Source organism: Urocitellus parryii, chromosome 6, assembly GCF_045843805.1.
Source record: "Urocitellus parryii isolate mUroPar1 chromosome 6, mUroPar1.hap1, whole genome shotgun sequence".
Lineage (NCBI taxonomy): Eukaryota > Metazoa > Chordata > Mammalia > Rodentia > Sciuridae > Urocitellus > Urocitellus parryii.
This window is the reverse complement of record NC_135536.1, coordinates 198,377,101-198,398,527: the sequence shown is the minus strand read 5'-3', so window position 1 is coordinate 198,398,527 and position 21,427 is coordinate 198,377,101. Positions and strand designations below refer to the sequence as shown.

Sequence of the window (21,427 nt, the reverse complement as noted above, 5' to 3'; positions counted from 1 at the left end):
GGGCAGGAGGGCCAGAGGAGGAGCTTGTGTTCCCACAGCTTGCAGTGTACTGACCAGCCCTGCTGTGATCTTGTGGTCCCAAACTCCAGGCTAGGAGTTCAGGTGATTGTGAGGTTCCCTTTCAGGAATGGCAGTATCAGGGAGCTCTTGAAACCCAGCAGGGGTTCTGGGGAAGGAAGTAAAAGGCTGTAGAGTGGGAGTATGACGGTGTTCATCCCCTCGCCAGGGAAGCAGAGTTTGAGGGTGAGCAGATGACAGGGGCGCTCAAGTCTCACTGAGTATCAGTCTCCACTGAGTGGAGGCCTTGTGTTTTTGTATGGGGATTGATTCCAGGGGTGCTTAACCACTCAGCCACACCCCCAGCCCTTTTTAGTTTTTATTTTGAGATGGGGTCTTGTTAAGTTTCTTGGGGCTTTGCTAGGGCTGCTTGAGGCTGGCCTTAAATTTTCGATCCTCCTGCCTCAGCCTCAGTCGCTAGGATTACTGGCAGGGCCTCAGTGCTCAGCACAAAGAGGACTTTGAACACCCAACTCCACCACCAGGGAATTTAGGTTCTTCTGGTCTGGGGTTGGGATGCCTGTTTCCTCAACCAGCCTCAAAGGACAGGGTCTGGGGGCTGGGCTGGGTCATCCAAGACATCAGCTATTAGCCCCATGTGGCCACTTAGATTTCTTTTAAATAAAATGAAATCGGGGCTGGGGTTCTGGCTCAGTGGTAGAGCACTAGCATAGCATGTGTGAGGCACTGGGTTCAATCCTCAGCACCACTCATAAATAAATAAATAAATAAATAAATAAATAAATAAATAAATAAATAAATAAATAAATAAAGGTATTATATCCATCTACAACTAAAAATATTGAAAAAATTAAATGAAATGAAGAACAGAGTTCCTCAATTTCAAGTGTCCAGCAACTGCATGTGGCTAGTGGCTACTATGCTGGACAGTGAAGCTCAGTGAGCTGCCCAGAAGGTGACTGCTACTCACACACTAGTGGGATGAGCCCCTCCTGGCACTCCCTTCCAGGGTCTGTCCCCCCTCCTCTCCCTGTCCGTGGCAGAGCCTGGAGGTGAGAGAGCCATTGCTAACTGCTGGTTCACAGCTCCCTCTGCTGGGCACAATAGAGATGGCAGCAAAGAGGTGGCACCCAGGGGCTGGGGAGACTAATAGGAGGATCAGGCCCATATGACCAAGTGGGTCCCCCGTTCCCCAAGCTGGTAGGAGATGACAGGGGGACCCAGGCAGCTCCCAAGAGGAGGGAACTTAGGAGCTGAGAGTGCCAGGCTAAGGACACAGCATGGCCCCAGGACGAGGGGCTGGGACTGCTGGGCATGTATGTGCCTGGAGTCTGTCACAGGTGAAAGAGACTCAAAGTTTCAGCAAAAATGACCTGTGTGGCTCATGTGGCCACAGCACAGAGGTGACAGGCTGCAGGCTCAGTTGGACCTTGATGTTAAAATGACAATGTCATTCACCTGTCTCCGCAGGCAAGTGTGGGCACCTGGAGCCCCTTGGCTCACTGCTTAGTAGCACCAGGGAGAAAGCACCTTAGTCCCCAAATACCCAGCCACTGTCCTGGGCTGGTGCCTGCAGGCACAGGTCAGGCCCAGGCCAGGAACCCACCCCACACGCCAGGACTGAGGGGAGCCTGGAGGGCCACACACGAAGGGAGGGGCCCAGGTTGCCTTTCCCTCCAGGGACAGCCTGCTCTAGGCCCAGAGCACTCCTGAGGAGGGGCAGGTGCTCAACCGCGCCCACACCCCTCCAGCTGAAGTTGCCTCCCCACACTGCCCCCAGGCCCCTCTCTGGGGCCTAGCTCTGTTCACTTATTTGTGCTCCACCAGCCAGTCCTCCCAGGGCACCTGGCCCAGGTAGATCCAGTCATATTGTGGTGGGATGGGGGGGTCTGGACATTTTACTCCAAGTATGAAGGTGTTTTAAACCATGTATCTGTGTGAACTTGAAGTAACCTGGGTGCAGCAAGAGGGGCCCCTCTGTGGTGCCCCCACTTAGAAGCCTGCCTGAAGGAGGGGGTGGGCTCTGCTGTGCCAGTCTCAAGACCACTGGCCATGGGAGAAGCCCTGTCTTCATCCATGATATGAGGGGCTGCCTGTATCCTGCAAGGGAGAAGCAGTTGGTCCAACGCTTGGTGGGTGTCCTTGGTGCTGGGTGACCGCCCTGTCTCTAGCCAGGAACACCAGCCTCAGCAAGGCTCCAAGGACGCTGAATGTAGAGCAAGTGCCAGCTGTTCTTTGATGTCTCAGAGACTAAGGGTCCTGCCCAACGACAGGAGCATTCAGTTCCAGGTGACTGAGGGTCTCACTTGTGAGTTGGTGACAAGCCCAACTGACCACATTCAGACAGCCAGAGGCTCTGAGGCCTGGAGAGCCTTGTACCACAACTACCTGGCCTGAGACTGAAACACAAGCAGGGGTCAGACTGGAGGGCAGGACTTGAGTGTCCTGGGAGTGGGAAGGCCTGTGGGTCCCAGCACAGACCATGGGGCCGGTTCTAAAGCACTGAGCTTGTGTCATTTGGGGATCCCATGGCTCCAGCCTGCTTGTCCTGGGAGGATGAGCCTGGAGTTTCCCCTTTTGGTCTTATAGTGGCTGTGGCCCTCTGTGGTTAAAGATATTGTCCAGCGACCACAGGTCTGGCCAAGGTAAAGGCCTCCCCCTGAAGCTGGTCAAGGGGTCTTAGAAGACTCTACAGCTGTGCACCCCTGAACCTGTACACACCATTCCTGCTAGTCGAGACCCCAAATGCCCTTGCTCCAGCAGTGCTGACACTCTCCCTCTCTTGAATCAGCAGAAGCCCTCCAGCGTGTAGGGCTGGTGGGCACAGCCTGGGGTGGGTTAGGGAGTGTCCATCCCACTGGCCCCTTCTCTGGATGGTGGGGACTGGGGCTCCAGGTTGAAGGGGCTGATCCTCCTGTCCGAATACATGGGTGAAGCTCACTCAGCCCCAGGAGCTCCACTACAGAATCTTCCTGTCAGCATTGCTCACCTGTGATCCCTGGAGTGGGCTGCAGAGTGCCCCACCCATTCATGTCCACCTGGAACCTGTGAATGTGGCTTTATTCAGAACAGGCTCTCTGCAGATGAGGCTATCCTGGATGGCAGTGAGCTCAGATCCAATATGTGTCCTCATGGGAGGCACACAGAGAGAGGAAGGTCATTCATTCATACTGGGACAGGCAGGGTTGGAAGCCACCGCATGCAGGGTGCTGGACACCAGTAGAGGCTGGAAAGGCAGCAAAGATTCTCCCTAGAGTCCCTGAAGGAAGAACACCCTGTCCATACCTTGATTTTAGTTCAATTATACTGATCTCAGATTCTAGCCTCCAGAACTGGGAGAAACTAAATCTCTATTCTCTTAAGCCATCCAGTCTCTGGCACTTTGTTATGTTTGTCCCCAGAAACTAATTCAGCCCCAATGTCCTGCAGCCCCAGGGCTTGCCTATCAAAGAAGTCATCTAAACTCTGAATGGTGTTCCCTCGGGACCAGCATGGCTTCCTGAGGCTGCTTGGGTATTGGTGGGTGAAGAAAAGGAGCCCCCACAAGGTTGGAGGACCTGTAATTGGCTACTTGGCCCCCAACCCCTGGCACCACTGCATGATTCTGCCTGAGGCATGTGTTTGCGGGGAGGAAGAGGGCAGAGGTTTCTAGAAGGCTGAGTAACCAGGCTCCCTGGAAGCATGTTTTTTTTTTTTTTTTTTTTAAATATTTATTTATTTATTTTTTAGTTATTGGCGGACACAACATCTTTGTTGGTATGTGGTGCTGGAGGATCGAACCCGGGCCGCACGCATGCCAGGCGAGCACGCTACCGCTTGAGCCACATCCCCAGCCCCGCTGGAAGCATGTTTGTGGCCCCTCTCCAAGGGTCCCAGCTTCACTACACAGGGGTGGAAGGCAGGGCTTCTGGTCCTCAAAGACTGCTGTGTCCCCACATCTGTGCCAGTGCAGATCCCTGTGTCTGCTGCACTCTGGACAAGCACTGCATATTTTCAGACCCAGTGAAGCATGGACTCCATATTGGCAGGAACTGCCCACTGCCTGAACACATCAGCATCCAGATTCCTCCTCAGGGCATCGGGTGACCCTGCTAGCTTTGTGCTAGGCCTGTGTTTTCCAGGTTGAGGCCAGGCAGGGGCCCAGGGAGACCCAGAAATGGCAAAACTGGGAGCAGCGGTCTTCCCCAGGGGCAGACCAGTTGGGGGCTGATCTCCACCTCCTCCTGCAGTGATAAGAGAGGCTGGGGCCAGGTTGATCCGGATGCCCAGGCTCGGAGCCTCTCTTTGATCCTCTCTAGTGCTCTTCATTCTGCTCAGTGCATTGCCTTGGTTTGCTTTGTGAGCACTCCCAGGACCCCTGACTGGCATGACACCTCAGCCTGAACCACATCAGTCCTTCAGCAGGATAAGAACAGGATTCATCTGGATCATCTGAAGATGCACCACCTGCCAGAGAATAGAAACCTACTTGGAAACCTGGGAGGGCTCTGGACTCAGAGTGGAGGATGGTAGGACAGGAGCTGGTATGTAACGCCTGACCAGAAGGGTCGCCCATGTTGGAGACCCTGTTAGGTCAGGGAAAGAGGAATCAGGTTTCTCCGTGAACTTGGAACCAGGTAGGTACTGTCCATCCTTCAACAGAAAACAAAAGGCCTCTGCAGAGAGCATGGCTAAATTTTCTTTTCCTCTCTGTGATGAAATAGGGGTCCAGAACCCAACACAGGCCTTGGTAGTAAACGGGCAAGCCCCTCGCAGGCCCCAGAGCCCACTCACAGAGCAGCCAGGGAAGCCGACTGGGGCTCCGAAGCTGCTGAGCAGGCCTAGAAGGCGAGGTAGGTACAAGACGGGGCCACAGCTTCCGCCGCCACCGCCGTTTGCTTCCTGCTCCGCCGGCTCAGCCGCAGGGACCCCACGTGACTTTCTACCCCTCCTTCTCAGAGTGGCTCCGCCCCGCAGCGCAAAACTGGGACTTAGGCGCGAAATCGGGCTCGTGAAAAGGCCGCACGCATGCGCTGCTGCGGCGGCCCGACGGCATTCCCGGCCTGCCCCGCGCGCTGACGTCGCGCAGCCTCATCCCCGCCGCCGCCGCCATTGGAGTCGGCGTCCCCTCAGCTTGTCCGCTCCGGCCCTTCGCCCGCCCGCCGCTCCCGGCTCGAGCGCCCAGTGCCGCCGCCGCGCTCGGCCGCGCCCGCGGAGTTGGCGGCGGGGCCCGGGGCCGCGTGCGCGGGCCGACAGGCCCGGCCTCGCGGGAGGCCCAAGCCCTCGGCGCCCGCCCCGCGCCGCGCTGTTCATGAAGCATGTCGGCCACCAGCGTGGACCCCCAGGTAGCGGGGCGGGCGCGGGGCGGGACCCGGCGGCGGGCCTGAGTCTCGGGGCTGGGGTCGCGAGCCGCGGGCCGGGACAGAGGGCTAGGGTCGCGGGGGCTAGGAGGGAACCTGGAGGCCAGGCAGGGTCGCGGGGCTGGGGGCCTGGAGGCCAGGCCGCGATAGGGGACGCGGGGCCAGGCCGAGGACCTGGATGCCGGGGTCGGGGATGCGGGGGTGGGGCCGAGGACCTGGATGCAGGGTTCCGGGTTGCGAGGGTGGGCCGAGACCTGGAGGTCTAGCCGTGGTCAGGAATGCGTGGCCGGGACCGAGGGCTTGGAGGCCTGATCGGCGTCGGGGATGCGTGACTGGGGCTGAGGACCTGGACAGGCCAGGGTCTGGGATGCAGGACGGGAGCCGAGGACCTGGAGGGCAGGGTTGGGAATGAGGGGCCGGAGCCGAGGACCTAGGGGCCTGACTCGGTTTGCGAGGCCAGGGCCATAGGGTCCGACATGGGGTCCCGAGTTCTGGGGTTCGGGGAGCGGGGCCGCAGGAGAGAGAGTTCGCTGGAGAGTAACTTTGTCTTTCCTTTTCCGGGCTGGGCTGTGTCTGTTCGCACCTCCCGGCCTGCGGCGATGCAGAGAACAAAAGGACAAGATAATAAAGGTGAGGAGAGTTCCAGGATGGCCATGCGGGCATTGGAGGAGGACGGGCTGCCCTGCCTGGGCAAGAGAAGGTCCACAAGCCACGTCTGGAACCGGAAACTTGCTTTCCTCCTGGCAGCTAATGGGAGATGAAACTTTCCGTTTCCTGGAGATTTGACTGGTCAAAGACAGGCTTTTCAAGGAGAAGTAAATAAATGGGTGCTCAGAATAGTGCAGCCCTTCCCTCTCACTGGAAGATTGTTGATTTGATGGGGGAAAGGGAAGGAGATAAGGCACTGTTCAAAGGGCAAGCACAGGGGCCAGGGGCTGAGTAACCAGTCCTCTGCCGCCCTTAGCTGGCTCTCCCAGAGAGGCAGCTAAGACCATCGCCTGTAGACCATCTGCTCCCTTGTTTCCTAAGTCTACTCTCATCTCCTGTGTTCTTGCTTGGAATAAAGCCCCAGAGTGCACTCCTGTGAGAGCCTGTAGGCGACTCTTGACGCTTACTTGCAAGACTGCTTTAACCAGCGTGTTACTCCGGTGCAACCAAATAGGGTTCATCGTGTTATAAGATTGGAAAAGGCCCAGTGCTTTATTCACCTTTCTTTTTCTGGCTGAGCATTGTAACAGTGGAAAGTAAGGGGAGAGCCAGATAATGGTGAGCTTCTGTTACAGCCCCTTCCCAGCTGAACATCCACAAGCTGGACATATGGAGGCTACATTCTCTGTTGGCGCCACTTAGATCTTCTTAGACTTTGTCAGTTTCAACAAAATCTGGTTGTGAACTCCTTGTATTTTGTTTGCACCTACATTTTGTCACATCTACCAAATTATATCATTAACAAAAATGTAGCCTAAATTGATGAAAGTCTGCATCACCATTTTATTTAGATGTGAAAACAGATTTATATTGATTGTGCTCATTTTAAATAAAATCAATTTCTCATAGAAATTGATGAAAATAGACGTTACTTTGATTTCCATGCTTAAAAGTAATCTTAAAACTTGATAATGGTTTGCAACTTCTTGTTCTAGTACAAAATGGTTCTTTGCATCAGAAGGATACAGTTCATGACAATGACTTTGAGCCCTACCTTTCTGGACAGTCCAATCCGGTGAGTTCATTTTGTTAGCATATACTTACTTTTAAATTAATTATAATTAGTTGTAACACATTTTTTGTCATATTTTTTACTTTATTATCCTAAATTAGAAACTATAAGAAGTGGTTAATATTAGTATTTATCTTGAAGATTTCCTTTGAAGTCTTTCTCTTATTCCACCTGGGGCACAAGTATGACACAGGTAGTTTCCCCTGGAGGAAGTAGCACTCTACTGGGCTTGGGTGCTGGTAGAATCCTTGTGTGAGGTGTAGTGCCTTTTGTGGAGTGCGGTCGTGCATAGTTTGCTGAAGCTTTTTGGCATGTTGTCTTCAGTTTTGTAGGATTGAATTGTGGCTTAGGAGAGTAGCTAAGCATTGGATGGTGGAGCTAGACTCCTGCCCTGGGCTTGAACCTTAGCTCTCAGGTGGCTTGCCTTCCCTGTGCTTTAACTTCCTTTTGTTTGAAATAGCAAGTCACATTTGCCTTGTTTCCTTAGGTATTTCAGGATTTCTTGGCCATGGCACTGGAATTTGGGGCCAGACCATTGCTTTGAAGACTGTTCTGTGCATTGTAGGATGTTCCCCAGCCTCCCTGGCTTTTACCCATTAGGTTCCATGAGCACTCCCACTTGAGTAGTGACAGTTGCAAATGTCTCCTGGGGACAGAATTGTCCTGGTTAAAAACCACTGAACAAGTTGAAATTTAGGATTAGCCTTAATATCTGCCACTTTGAAAAGGTACAGTGCCTGTTTCAGAATGAAACCAAGCTTTGCCTCTTCCCTGTGGTGGGGTGAAACTAGCCTGCCAGTGTTGTTCTTATCTGCCCTTTTCTAAAGTATCCTAGAGCTTTTCTCCATCTTCTTCTTTCCCAATGCATTTAACAAGTCTGCAGTTTATGAGCCTGGGAAATTGTACAGAGGGAACCTTGACCCACCAAGTCTCTTGATGGCCCCTGACAGTCTGTCCCTCCTCTGGCAGGACAGGGTGTTGCAGAACTGACCTAGCATTTATGGACTTTTGGGCAAAAGTTATGACCAGAAGTTAAATAGACCTATTTTTGAAAATATTTTACTTTCTACTATTCTTATAGTAATAATACGTACTAAATTTTAACCAAAACAAGGGGAGACAGGTTGTTTCATTATGTGTCTGTATATATGTGTGTGTATATATTATATATATATATATATATATGCACACACATATATATATATGCATGTGTATATACACGTGTATGTATGTGTGTACACATACATATATATACATATGTGTTTTGCAATACTGGTTATAAAACCCAGAGCCCGTGTATGCTAGGCAAGTGCTCTACCATTGAGTTTTATCCTCAGCCTTATTTATTTTATTTTGAGATAGGTTCTCACTAAGTTGCCAGGGCTGGCCTCAAACTTGGTGATCCTCCTGCCACGCCTCCTGGTTTCTGGAATTATAGGCGTGCATCACCATGCTCAGCCTGAAATGTGTTTTTGTAAAATTAAAGCTCTTACATTGTTCAGAAGGATTTCTCTTAACTATGGAGTAGATTATTTTCCACTGTCAGTGGCTGTTTTGCCCTCTGAGCAGCCATGGATAAAGACTTTTGATTAGGTTGAGGTTACCAGTGGACAGCTTTAAAATGGTTCCTGCATTCTATATGTTAAGATGTGTACTTTTTAGCAGGGTGATCAATCAGCACATACTTGAGTGTACATCTAAGCTCCTGGTGGATTGATAGCAGATTTTCTAGAAATACACAGCTTCTAATACAAGGCAGGAAGCACACAGCAAGGGAGAGCTCTTCAGTCCTCATTGTTATTCAGAGGTAAAGTAGTTGAGGACCAGTCAGACCATAGTCTGTCCAGGTGGAGGATTGTGATGTAGAGCCAGGACTCTCTGTGAGTGTCTGCAGGTATTCCGCAGATGTCTATGCTTTTGTCTTTGTGTTGCTTGCTTCTTCATGTGGGACCACGACTTTTGTTTCCTTGCCTTGGATTCTCCTTATTTTATTGTTTCGGCCATAAGTCATTTGGAATTGTTACTGCCACTAGACTTGCTGAATTCTTCTGATGCAGGTTGCTGAGATAGAAAAGTTCTCTCTTGCTTTCTCACACGAGAGCTGTGCTGTGGTGACCATCTAGCCAGAAGAGAGGTCTTTTGTGGCTGAAGAAATGAGCTCAGAATCCTTGTTGGTATGCTCAGTGCTCACGGACTTGGGCGCGAGCATTGTGTGTGTGGCAGCTTTGTCAAGGAGTTCCTAATGTGTGAGAGCTCGTGGCTGTGGCGTAGCTTGCACAGGCCTGTTGGCAGAGCCATGACAACATTGAAGGTCGTGGGTCTACCTTCACCCTTGCTTTGCATCCATCGTATGGTTTGTGTGGTGCACTGTGCTGCTTCATTTTGTGAATCTGGAGTGATTTGGGAAGTTCAAAGAGCATGTGTTTGGATAGGTCAGTGCGGCTCTATGGGCTGCAGTGGGGCTGTTGCCTTAGAGAGGCCTTCGCTGTGTTGCCCTGTGGTTCCACCCTGGTCTATAACAGAAGATGTGTGTCCATAACCTTTTTGGAAATGAGGGGAGCAAAAAGGCTCAGTGAGGGGCTTCAGGCTGTCCTCTGTTGAAGGAGATGTGCTCAGGCTTTCTAGTTTGCTGTTTTGTTTGTTTTTGAAATATAAGGACTGAGAGGACCCAGAGCAGGTCCCTTCAGAGTGTAAGACACTGCCTGAGTGATGGCCCGGTTCGGGAGACACTGTGTCCTCCAGGCCTGTACCAGCCACTGAAGCGTGTGTGCTTTGACCTCTGACTGGCACTGACAAATGAGCAAGGGCACCTGGGCACAGGGGAGGTGGCACCTGCACCTGCATTTAAAGTGCTTGGTTGTCAACACAATCATTTGCCTGGTCACACCTGACAGGAACAGAAAGTAAGGACGTTGAGAGGTTTTGTTTCTTCATGGAACACTCGTTTTATAAAAAAAAGTTTTATAAATTTTCCTGTTTGAGTCCCAGGACTGATAATTGGTGATTTGTCTTTTCTGAACTTCTTTAGGAAGACTATGCTTTTAATCAAGTTGATATATGTAATGTTAATTTTTTTACACTTCTGTTTTAGTTATTTGGTGCTGAGGATTGAACCCAGTGCTTCATATGTGATAGGCAAATGCTCTTAACTCTGAGCCTCAACCCTAGCCCTAATCAAGTCTTCTTTTAAAAGGGCTGAATGTTGTTGTGATCACTTGCTTGAAGGCTGGTGGGGTGATTTCATGAGTTCAGGAAGACCTGGAGTGTATCATATGGTGTCACTTAAGAGTCCCTGAGTATGCTGTTGCTCACGTGTTGTCCTGTGTGGTTATGTTGAAGTTTGTACCTCTGTACTTGACCTTGGAGAAGCTTTTGGCTTCACACTCACCCCATCACCCAAGGTTTGGTTGGTTTTTTCATCTGATGCTGGACCTTTCGTGGTGTCCATGGCTTCTGTTCAGTGCATAAAGCTGGCAGAAATTTGGCTTTTGTCTTAATGCTAAGTCCAGGTGATTCTAGTGGGACCAGGACCTGAAGGGTCAACAGACACATGCTTAATCACCCAGGTCTGCATAGGTTTCTGTGGCTGCAACTGAACAATATGGGCTTTCTTAGAAGGTCTAGTGGTGGTGCTCACTAGGAAGATAGGGATTTGCCATCTGACTGCTTCCCAGCAGTTCATCTGAAAAGAGGGGTGCTTATTGGTGAGTTGCTGAAACAGATGCAGAAATTCTGTGTTGGAAGCTGCTGTCTCTGCAGGTTGACCAACCATCTGAAGGGCTGAAATTGAGCCTCAGAAGCACCTGCCTTCAGGACAGACAGGAAGAATGACAGAGTAAAGTGCTCAGGGCTTGAGTTTTTTTCTGTAACATCTTCTCTATCCTCAAGACTCATCTAAGACTGCTGAAGCAGTGAGGCTACCCTGGCTGGCTCTGTTGGCTCTGGTCAGCAGTTCCAGGATCCTGTCACTGGGTCGGTTTTCAGCATTGCCCACACATAATTAATGTGATTTGATTAAGTACCTGCTTCATCTTGTGCAGACAGGTGTTCTGTTCATCTTGGGCTTAGGAGGGACCTTTCTGCTTCTCTTGAGTTCCTATGATGCTGAGTCACTTTATGTTTGTGAAATTAAAGTGTTTCAACTGTCTTAGAATTTCCTTCTCCGGAAAATGAATAGTGGAAACAAGTGTTTCAGCTCCAGGTTAAGTGGCCTTGGGCATTTTTATATTCTGTTTTGTCTTTTTTGGGGGCGGGGGTATTGGGAATTGAACTCTAGGGCACTCGGCCACTGAGCCACATCCCCAGCCCAGGGTCTCACTGAGTTGCTTAGTGTTTCAGCCTCCCAAGCCACTGGGATTACAGGTGTGTGCCACCATGCCCGGCTCGTTTTGTCTTTTTTAATTAAACCTGAGGAAGCTGGAAAATTGCTCTTTGTTCTAGAGTAGGTTTATGGTTTCTCTGTTTATTCAGTGTTTCTAATGATCTAGGGATAATGGTCACTGGTTATTTAAAATTTGTTTCTTTGAGGTGTTTATCACTTCTTAATTCATCTGGAGGGAGGACCCTTAAGAGTGAAGAGCTAAGTTTTTCTGTCAGTGGCTCTGATTTGACTGAAGATGTGCTAGTCTGTCTGTCTGCAGTCCTATCATACCCAGGGCTGTGGTTAGAAGTCTTGGATGTGGCAGCACCCACTATATCCTGAGGAGGGCGCTGGAGGCCCACATGTGCTTGCTCAGAGGTGTTCGTGTGTGAGGAGCAAGCATTGAGTTTGCTTTCATAGCATCAGCTTATTCAGCTGTGCCTCTGCTGAAGAAACTTGCATATTCCTAGCTTAGACTCCCCTGTGGTGCCACCAAGCTGGGGAGGGTCTGGGTCACAACCAGTCTTACCTGCAGCACTTGCCAATATGAATGCTAATCTGTGCCTGGCTGTGTACAGGACAGAGGGAGGCAGAGGACTCAAGATAGGCTCTGGGTGCTTTATCAATCGCCCAGGCACAGCTCAAGGGCATATTTGAAGCCAGTGTCTGAGGTTGAGACCAGAATAGTCAGCCTGTGCCCCTCAGACAGTGTCTGAGAACCACTCTTCCCAGGGGAGGTTTGCGGCATGGACTGCAGTGTTCAGCACGTAGAGTGCAAGAGCATCACCTTCAGGTGTTTTTCTGTACTTGGCCTGTTTTAGATAGCTTTGCAGAATAACTAGCTGCTTTATTTTCAGAGATTGGAAGGAGGCATGGCAGAGGTCATAGAAAGTGGGCTGTCAGTAGGCTTGAGATAAAAATTGAAATTGAACCCATAGCACCTCAGGTCTCTGTGCTAGTGGGAAGGGTTGGAAGATGGCCTGCTGGCAGAGCTTATCTAGAGGTGGAGGGAGGGCATGGTTCAGGGTTTTGACAGCCACCAGTGGGCCTTGTAGCACTGTTAGGGAGCTCTAGGAAACTACAGCCTCTTACCTGGAAATTAGAAATCTTTTTCTTTTGTTGTATGAATTAAATGTTTAAGAAAGAGCTGTTGAACTTGGCATGGTGGTGCACACCTGTGATCCTAACAACTTGGGAGGCTAAAGCAAGATCACAAGTTTGAGGCTAGTCTGGGCAACTGAGATCCTGTTTCAAGTTAAAAAATGGAAAGGCTGGGGATGTGGCTCAGTGGTCGCCCCTGGACTCGATCCCCAGCGCCTCTTAAAAAAGGAGAAGAAAGGGCTCTCTTCTGAAGAGTTTCACAGTCTTCAGGAGAGCTGCGGCTTTGTTTGGCTTATTCCCTACCCCACAGCTGAGAGCTCAGGAGAGAGGAGAGGCAAGGCCCTCCTTGCTGGCCTCATTGCCTCACTCCTGCCTTTTCTGTGTGTTTGTGGTTCTTCTTGAACTCATGCCTTTCCTTCTTCTGGGGTGTGATGGTTTTTGCAGGGGAACAGTAGCTAGGACCTTTGTTTTCAAATCCTAAAGGAGCAGGAATTCTAGGATTTGGGGGCTCAGTGGTGACGTGCTTGAACCATGTTACCAAGGTGAGTTGGACAGTAGTGGCAGGGAGCAGCCAAGGGCTGCCTGCTCTATAGTGAGCAGGATGGGTTGTTGGAGGGGCTTTTCCTGCGTTTGTGTTTGTGGTACCTCAAGTGGACTTTCAGGAGTGTCCTATTGCATGTATGTCACCTCAAATCATTACACATTTCTCATCTCAGTTGAATATCCTGGGTGTGCCTGGCCTCACTGCGTGACTCTCTTGGTCTGTGTCCTGTGGGTCAGTTCCAAGGCCCCTGGGGCTTCTCCTCCCTCTGCCCTTCTGCCTATGGAGGTGATCGTAGCTGCTCAGGGTGGAGAGGAGCACTGGCTTCCCTTTGGAAGAACTGTCCCGTTTGTCCTGTGTCCATGCAGGCATCCCTCTTGAAGCAGGTCCCCATTTAGGCTTTCCACCTGCCTGGCCTGGCTGTATAGGCTGTTCTGAGGACTGGCTGGGTGGGGGTATAGGAGGGGAGGTTGCAGTACAGGGGCCAGAACCATTGAAATCCTCTCAAGGGAGGATAAGCTTGAGTTTTTTTGTCTTACACAACATCGATAGTGTCTCATTTGTAGAATCTCAAAGATTTTCATTATAGGGAAAAAATTGTTATTTCATTGTAAGAGATGATTCTGAAATGCTGATAATAAGTGGTGCTTTCTGGCCTCAACACTGGGCACCTCCCCTTTAGCACCTCTACACAGGTGCTTTGCTCCACAGCGAAGTGTCTTCCGGTACTGCTCTGAAGCAGCCCTTGAGGGTGGTGAGGAGTGCTGAGGTCAACTGTGGGAAGTAGGTATGAAGGCCTAGAGGAGGGACACCTGGGGCATGTTAACTGCTCAGTGAACTGGAACCTCCATAAATATCCCAGTGCCCTGTCAAAGCTGCTGTCTGTTGATATTGCCAGCATCATCACGCAGGATGGGTTAATTCCCCACTCTGGGTTCCTCTAAATAGGTCAGGCTTGATGGTAGGAGGAGAGAGCTGTCCAGCTAGCTCTAGTGGGCTCAGCTCAGTCATTGAACTTGAGCTTAGATCACTGTGAGTGAGGCTTGGTGTTTGAGATGGTCACCTGGGTGATATTTGTTACTAATTTCTCTGGATCCTGACTTTGTCCTCGAGTTGATGGTCTTTATTGCTCCATTAAGAATGAGTCACTTGTGCAGTGTCAGGCTGGATTATGTGCAGCCTGTGTGAGAAGTGGTCAGCAGGTTCAGTCCTCATGTAGTAGCAGTCTAACTAGTCACCCTGTTTGTTTTCACAGAGTAACAGTTACCCCTCGATGAGCGATCCCTACCTGTCCAGCTACTATCCACCATCCATCGGATTTCCTTACTCCCTCAATGAGGCGCCGTGGTCCACCGCAGGGGACCCTCCAATTCCATACCTCACCACTTATGGGCAGCTCAGTAACGGAGACCATCATTTCATGCACGATGCTGTTTTTGGGCAGCCGGGAGGCCTGGGGAACAGCATGTATCAGCATAGGTTTAGCTTCTTCCCTGAAAACCCTGCATTCTCAGCATGGGGGGCAAGTGGTTCTCAGGGGCAGCAGACCCAGAGCTCTGCATATGGAAGCAGCTATACCTACCCTCCAAGCTCCCTGGGTGGCACGGTTGTTGATGGGCAGACAGGTTTTCACAGTGATACCCTTAATAAGGCACCTGGGATGAACAGCCTGGAGCAGGGCATGGTTGGCCTAAAGATCGGGGATGTTACCACCTCTGCGGTCAAGACAGTGGGCTCTGTTGTCAGTAGTGTGGCACTGACAGGTGTCCTTTCTGGCAATGGTGGGACAAATGTAAACATGCCAGTCTCAAAACCAACCTCTTGGGCTGCTATTGCTAGTAAGCCTGCAAAACCACAGCCTAAAATGAAAACAAAGAGTGGGCCTGTAGTCGGGGGTGCCCTGCCTCCTCCACCTATAAAACATAACATGGACATCGGCACCTGGGATAACAAGGGGCCTGTGCCGAAGGCCCCAGCCCCCCAGCAGGTACCAGCCCCCCAGTCTGCCCCACAGCCCCTGCAGGTGGCCCAGCCTCTCCCAGCTCAGCCTCCCCCATTGGCCCCTCCACAGTATCAGAGTCCTCAGCAGCCACCCCAAACCCGCTGGGTCGCCCCTCGAAACAGAAATGCTGCCTTTGGGCAGAGTGGAGGGGCTAGCAGTGATAGTAACTCTCCTGGAAATTCCCAGTCTAATTCTGCCCCTGGTGTAGACTCCCACCCCGTCCTTGAGAAACTGAAAGCCGCCCACAGCTACAACCCTAAAGAATTTGATTGGAACCTTAAAAGCGGGCGGGTGTTCATCATAAAGAGCTATTCTGAGGACGACATCCATCGCTCCATCAAGTACTCCATCTGGTGCAGCACGGAACATGGCAACAAGCGCCTGGACAGCGCCTTCCGTGCTGTGAACAGCCAGGGGCCTGTTTACCTGCTCTTCAGTGTCAACGGGAGTGGGCATTTCTGCGGGGTGGCGGAGATGAAGTCTCCTGTGGACTATGGCACCAGTGCTGGGGTCTGGTCTCAGGACAAGTGGAAGGGCAAGTTTGATGTGAAGTGGATTTTTGTCAAGGACGTGCCCAATAACCAGCTCCGGCACATCAGACTAGAGAACAACGACAACAAACCGGTCACAAACTCCCGAGACACACAGGAGGTGCCCCTAGAAAAAGCCAAACAAGTGCTGAGAATTATTGCTTCCTACAAGCACACCACCTCCATCTTTGATGACTTTTCTCACTATGAGAAGCGGCAGGAGGAGGAGGAGGTGGTGCGCAAGGTGAGTGGTGTCTCAGGCACCTGCTGCACCCCTTGGTGTCTCATTTCTATGCATGTGGAAGGTGGCTTGAGCAGCAGCCAGGCAGGAAGCAGATGGGATCTGTGACGGACTGCCTGGCTGGCCTTGGGCAGGCCAGGCATCCAGAGGGGGCCAGCAGCATCGACGAACTTTCCCTACAGTGGCTACTGGGAGATGTCACCAAATAACTTTTGATGGCTTCAGTTTTTAAGAAGCATGGTAGCAGGGAACATTTTGTACACATAAGGTAACAGGGAACCTGAAGGAAGTTACCCTTTTTGTCCTGTTTTCTTTCTGAATGGTGATCTCAGTGGAGAACACTTGGAAGGCAGTGTTCACGTGGTACTGGAGAAGCCAGCAAGGCTGCTGTAGGCACTGGCTGGCACTTTGGTTTCCCACCTGCCTGAGGGCTCTTTCCCTCAGCAGTTGAAAGGTCTGGTCCAGTCTGACCAGTTTTTTAGAAACTCAGTATCCTGCAGTTTTAAGAGCTTTGGCCCACTCCATCGAAATAGTTAAGAGGGTGGTGGGGAGGGGCAAGCTTGGAGTCACAGTGTTAAATAGACGTGTTCAGATCCAGATATCTGAGGTGCTCCTGATTGCCTGCTGGGCCCATAGTGAAGCTCCTGGCATATGAACCTTATAGCTCCCTGGAGCTAGTGTGGCTTCTCTTGGGGAGGGCCCAGGTGCCCATACTCCCAGATGCTGGCCCCAGAAGAAAGGACCTGATATGATGTGCAGAGCTCTCTTCATGAGAGTGCTCGTCCTGAGGCTGTCTCTCTTTGGTGGAGTTTCAGTTGGTCAGCCTCCTGTGTTGGAGGAGGAGTTGCTCAAATGAATGCAAATGTCTGAGTGTCTGGAGCAGAGCAGCGTGCAGAGGGTCCTGGCAGTGCCATTGTGCTGGCACCATTAGGTTACCCTCATAGTAAAGAGTGGAATGCCTGAAGAGGGGGTCATTTGTTTCTGTATTTTAGCTTTTGGGGTATCAATTACAGCGAAGCCATCACCTGACAGTGGGTCAGAGTCTGAGGAAAGTATTGTTTGAGCAGTTTTGAGGTTCTGTGGGCATCATAAAATGCACCTGCACAGATGAAGGTGGCTGCAGCATCACAGGTCAGGTTAGTTCTGTGCCACCGCTGTCATCCGGCAGAACATTGCTGATACAATGCACAGTTGTGCTGAACTGCTGAATTTGCAGGGTTAGAACAGATCTGGCTTTAAATGGGCAGCTGGCTGTTTTATGTGTATGTGTATGTGTGTGTGTGTGTGTGTGTGTGCGCGTGCGCTTGGTTTTTCTTAAATACTGAATACTTGGGTTTTCCTAAAGTGCATTGGGTCCCAAAGTTTGGTGATGAGCTTAAGGTTAAAATTCCACCCCTGAACTGGTTGGTGTTTTTAAAATGCTAGTGTCCTAAAACTTTCATTATAACAACTTGTGACCCTGCATTTTTGTGTCCAGCCTCAGGTTGAGCCTTTTGAACGACTGGCAAGGCCTGTGGGCATCTGCCTGTGGTTAGGGTCTGTTTTGATCCCCCACCCCTTGGGTGCTCCATTGGCCAGTCCAACTGAGTTGCTTTATGAGCACCATAGGAAGGAACTAGTGCCTCTCCCACAGACCATGTCAGCTAGAACAAAAAGCTGTATACTCATGTGATTCCCCATTAACATTAGTTTATTATTGAAAGTGATGCGTGAGAACTCTGATTTGGTACTGGTTCTGGTGGAATTTCAGTACCTTCCAAGCTCACTGTCTGTATAGAGAAATGTAATGCTCTATGGTAGACCTCCACTGATGGATGCCCAGCTTTGCTTGCCAGGTGTGAGAACCCTAGGTGTTCTGGGGTTGAGTCTTGAGTCAGGAGCCCTTCCTCCCTCTGGGGTAGTGTCTTCTGCTGGCCAGGTGATCTCAAGGTGTCTGAGAACTTACCCACCTTTTGTTTATCATGACAAACCTCACTGATTTCCAGTTGTTGTAACTTAAAAGGTACCTAATGTTTAGAAAGTACAATACAGTTAACATTTTTACAAAGCTCCCCTGTCCAACTTGGAAGTTTACTGACTTAGGAAAGCACTTAATTTCATGGCAGCTGTATGAGACCAAGTCCTTAAATCTACAAACAGTCCTCCTTTAGGGTGCTTAAAAAGTGAAGACTGTGTGCTCCACAAGCATGTGTTGCACTGTTGCAGATACTTTTGCAGGCCCCCCTCCCTGTCATCTGCACATATACCAGATCCTCTCAGTAGGGAGGGTTAAAGGAGGGAGCTTAAGAATAAGTATGCATACATGCATGTTAGTATGCTCCTCTAAGGCTGAGATGTGCTTCCTCTGTCAGCTCTTTGAGAGGTTTGATGAGTAATGCTGCTTTTTTTAAGAGCAGATGGTGTACTGCAAAGTCTGCTTCCTGGATGTTTTGCTGGTAGCATTAAAACTTGCTTAAAGAGAGCCTAAAGGAATACAGAAGACTGAGTATTTCTTTTCTTTTTTTTTTAATATTTATTTTTTAGGTGTAGATGGACACAACACAATGTCTTTATTTTTATGTGGTGCTGAGGATCAAACCTGGGTCCCCACCTGTGCTAGGCGAGCACTCTACCGCTGAGCCACAATCCTAGCCCCCAAGTCTTTCCTTTCTCCAGTTGTGCACTTGAGGGTAGGGAGGAGATGTTAACTCTCAGAGTGGCTGTCCACCCTTCTCCTTTACCCAGGTTCACTTCAGTCTCAGAACAGAAGCCACACAGAATATAGGAGGGGAACCTGAAGTTGTGCTTTAGTCAATCTGCAGCAGATGAGGGGAATGCCCTTTTCATGTCAAGAGCTGAGTTTAGATTCTGCGTGTTAGGAAAGACTGAGATGGCTCCTAGACCCACTGATTAGAAGCCATGCAGACACAATTGGGAAAGAGTTGGATGTAGATCTCAAACCCATGTCAGGCATGCTTTGGAAGATTGCTGTTTTTATGGAAGTAGAGGTAAGCCTGGCTGGAAGAGCCTTGCCCCACATTGGTCAGTGTTCTGTGTGGTATTACAGGAGACTTGAGCTGTTGGAAAGGGCCGGAACTGATGGACTCCTGCTTATCCTCCTGTTCTGTTCTTCATTAGCCAAGTGACGTGGAGCTCCCTTTTTAGCCAGTTGGATAGACTTTATGTCTTCTGAGTCTCTGGAAGATTTAAATGAGAGAAAATACAGAAGCACATCTCCTGGGTAACTGGCACACTCAAGTCTTCTTTACATGTTCCTTCCTCGAGGTTCACGTTGTTTTGTATTTCCATGTAGCATTGCATTGATGTGAGGGAGAGCTGACAAAGTGTGGACCCATGGGACTTTTCAGAGGGTCCTCTCATGAGGGGCAGGATGGAGCTCAGTGCCTCCCTCTGTAGAGGTGCCTGGTCCCTCTGTAGCTCAGGGCATAGGTGCTGATTGTGGCCAGGCTGCTGAGCAGGAAGCACAGGTCCAGGTCTGTGACTGACCCAGGGCAGCCTTGGCCTCACCTAAGTGGGGCTTCGCCTGCCCATCACAGTTGCTTAGTGTGTTAAATTCCTCTCCTCTTTCTTTTTACAGGAACGGCAGAATCGAAACAAACAATAAGGACAAGCCAGTTTCTTATGTGGTTAGCAGTTCCTTTGAAAGCAGAGTTTAAAACTGTATGCTTGGTGCTGTCTTCGGCGTCAGCTCCAGTGTGTCGTCCTGTGTGGGTTGAGTTGTGGCATCTTTACCTTCTTTGTAGTTCATTTTTGCCAGATGGGTCTGCATTCATTTGTATTTTTTCTATGTATTATAATATTGTAGAACTCACTAATAAAGAAGTATTTTTTTTGTCAGCTTATCAGTCAGACTGACCTAATGCAAAATATAAATATCCTTAAAGACAACAAAAAGCCTAATACATCCCAAAGATTTTTTTTTTTAATTTTGGCAGAAATTATGTTCTTATTATTGTATCCAGTCATTTATTGTTTCCATAGGAGACTTTATTTCTCTCCTCTCTACTGTTTTATAGCAAATGTAAGAACACATGGGTGGTTTTATTGGATAGAGTATGCTGTTAAAATCTTCACAGCACGAAATCAAAGATTAGTGATCACCCTCTTGCGATTGATTTGCCATTTTTGCTATCTGTATTATCTTTCTAAAATGTTGATCTGTCCACTTGGATTTTCTGCTGGACAGAGAGAGAAGTCTTGATTTTTCTAACGTGGAGACCACGTTTGTGTCCTGGGAAGAGCCATCCTTCCTGATGCCTTGCCCACGCAGAACTGGCCACTTCCCCCCACTGCCGTTGGCTAATCCGCTGCCGAGGATTAGGTAGGCGTTTTAGGTCTGGGTCAGTGTTCAGTTGTTCTTAGTTGTTGGCAGGTCATTTTTAATTTCCCCCTTTTTTTCACTTGAGAATTCCGATGTCATCTTAAGTTTTTGTACCAATAATACTGAGCTTTAAAAGTAGGATTTGGTGGTACAGACAGTGTGATGGGTGATGCCGCCGACTGTAAATTCACTGTGTCTTTTTTTTTTTCTGTTGAATGGGTGAAAAAAAGCAAAAAAAAAAAAAACCCAAACAAAAAAATTTCCCTGAAACACCCCCCACACACAAAAACCCTTTTAGAAAACGAATTTGCTGTCATGTTTTGTGGAGTGAGGGCCTGTTGGAGTTCGCCGCCTGGAGTTGGAGTCCAGCATGGAAGTGGTGCTCATGCCCGCCACCCTCGCACACCGAATCTGCACGCGCCCGCTGTAGAGGATCCTTCCTGTCTTAGAGAGCAGATACCTTCTGAAGCTATTTACTCCAAAAGACCCTCTGAGTTAAAGTGTAAGCTGTATTATTTAGACTTGTATCTAGAACGTGTCACTTGCTCTGAGTTGTTACTGCCTGTACGGAGTCATGGACGGCGTTGGATCGCTGTCCTCTAGGAGAATACAAGCCTTAATAAACACCTGTTTAGCAAGTCTGTGTGCTGGTCCTTCACCCCTGCCTCTGGGGTGGCAGCTGTGGAGCTAGCAGAGGCCTGCTTTCCATGCAGTGTGTTTCCCAAGGCCTACGACTCCTTCGGGCCTGGTGGTGGGAACTGAGGGTCTCCTGAGAAGAAACTCTGCTGAAACTTCACTTGTCCCTATTTTTTGTTGAAAGTCTAGAGGAGCTTGTAAAGCTCTAGCTAAGTGGAACTTCAGTGCCCCCAGCACCCTGTAAGAATTTGCAGATGCACAGCACTGTGTGAGAAGTCACAAGTTCCTGGCTCCGGTTCCCTGTCTGCTTGCTACATCCCTCTGTTGCCTTTGGTCCTCCTTGTATGTGTGTTTCATGTCACAGACCTCAGTGTGCTCTAGTAATTCTATGTTTTAGTAGGTCTGATGTTTGTTCACAGCTTATTTTCTTTGTGAGGTAATTGACACACCCAAGTGTACATCTGCCCTTTTTTGACACCAGATGCAGTTCCTGAGTATCACATACTCTCCCAGCATAGCCTCCTCTGCCAGAACTTGATAGTTGGTCAGGAAGCACAAAACAAGTTTAGGAAAATTAGTCCCATTTTCTGTCAGATGGTCATAGGATGTTTTTCTCCA

The 21,427-nt window shown here is 49.7% G+C and overlaps 1 protein-coding gene across 2 annotated transcripts; it reads left to right on the top strand.

The window, feature by feature from the left end:
- The first annotated feature begins 5,226 nt into the window (after positions 1 to 5,226).
- Ythdf1 (YTH N6-methyladenosine RNA binding protein F1) lies at positions 5,227 to 20,803 on the top strand. 2 transcript variants are annotated; one of them, XM_026407821.2, is made up of 5 exons: positions 5,227 to 5,342; positions 5,963 to 5,987; positions 7,001 to 7,080; positions 14,335 to 15,855; positions 19,430 to 20,803. In XM_026407821.2, the coding sequence occupies exons 1-5, from the start codon at positions 5,316 to 5,318 to the stop codon at positions 19,454 to 19,456; spliced, it is 1,680 nt and encodes a 559-aa protein (XP_026263606.2). In that variant the 5' UTR covers positions 5,227 to 5,315; the 3' UTR covers positions 19,457 to 20,803. The 2 variants fall into 2 exon arrangements, with proteins under 2 accessions (XP_026263606.2, XP_026263605.2); XM_026407820.2 differs by lacking the exon at positions 5,227 to 5,342 and having other exon boundaries at positions 5,629 to 5,987.
- The last annotated feature ends 624 nt before the right edge of the window (positions 20,804 to 21,427 follow it).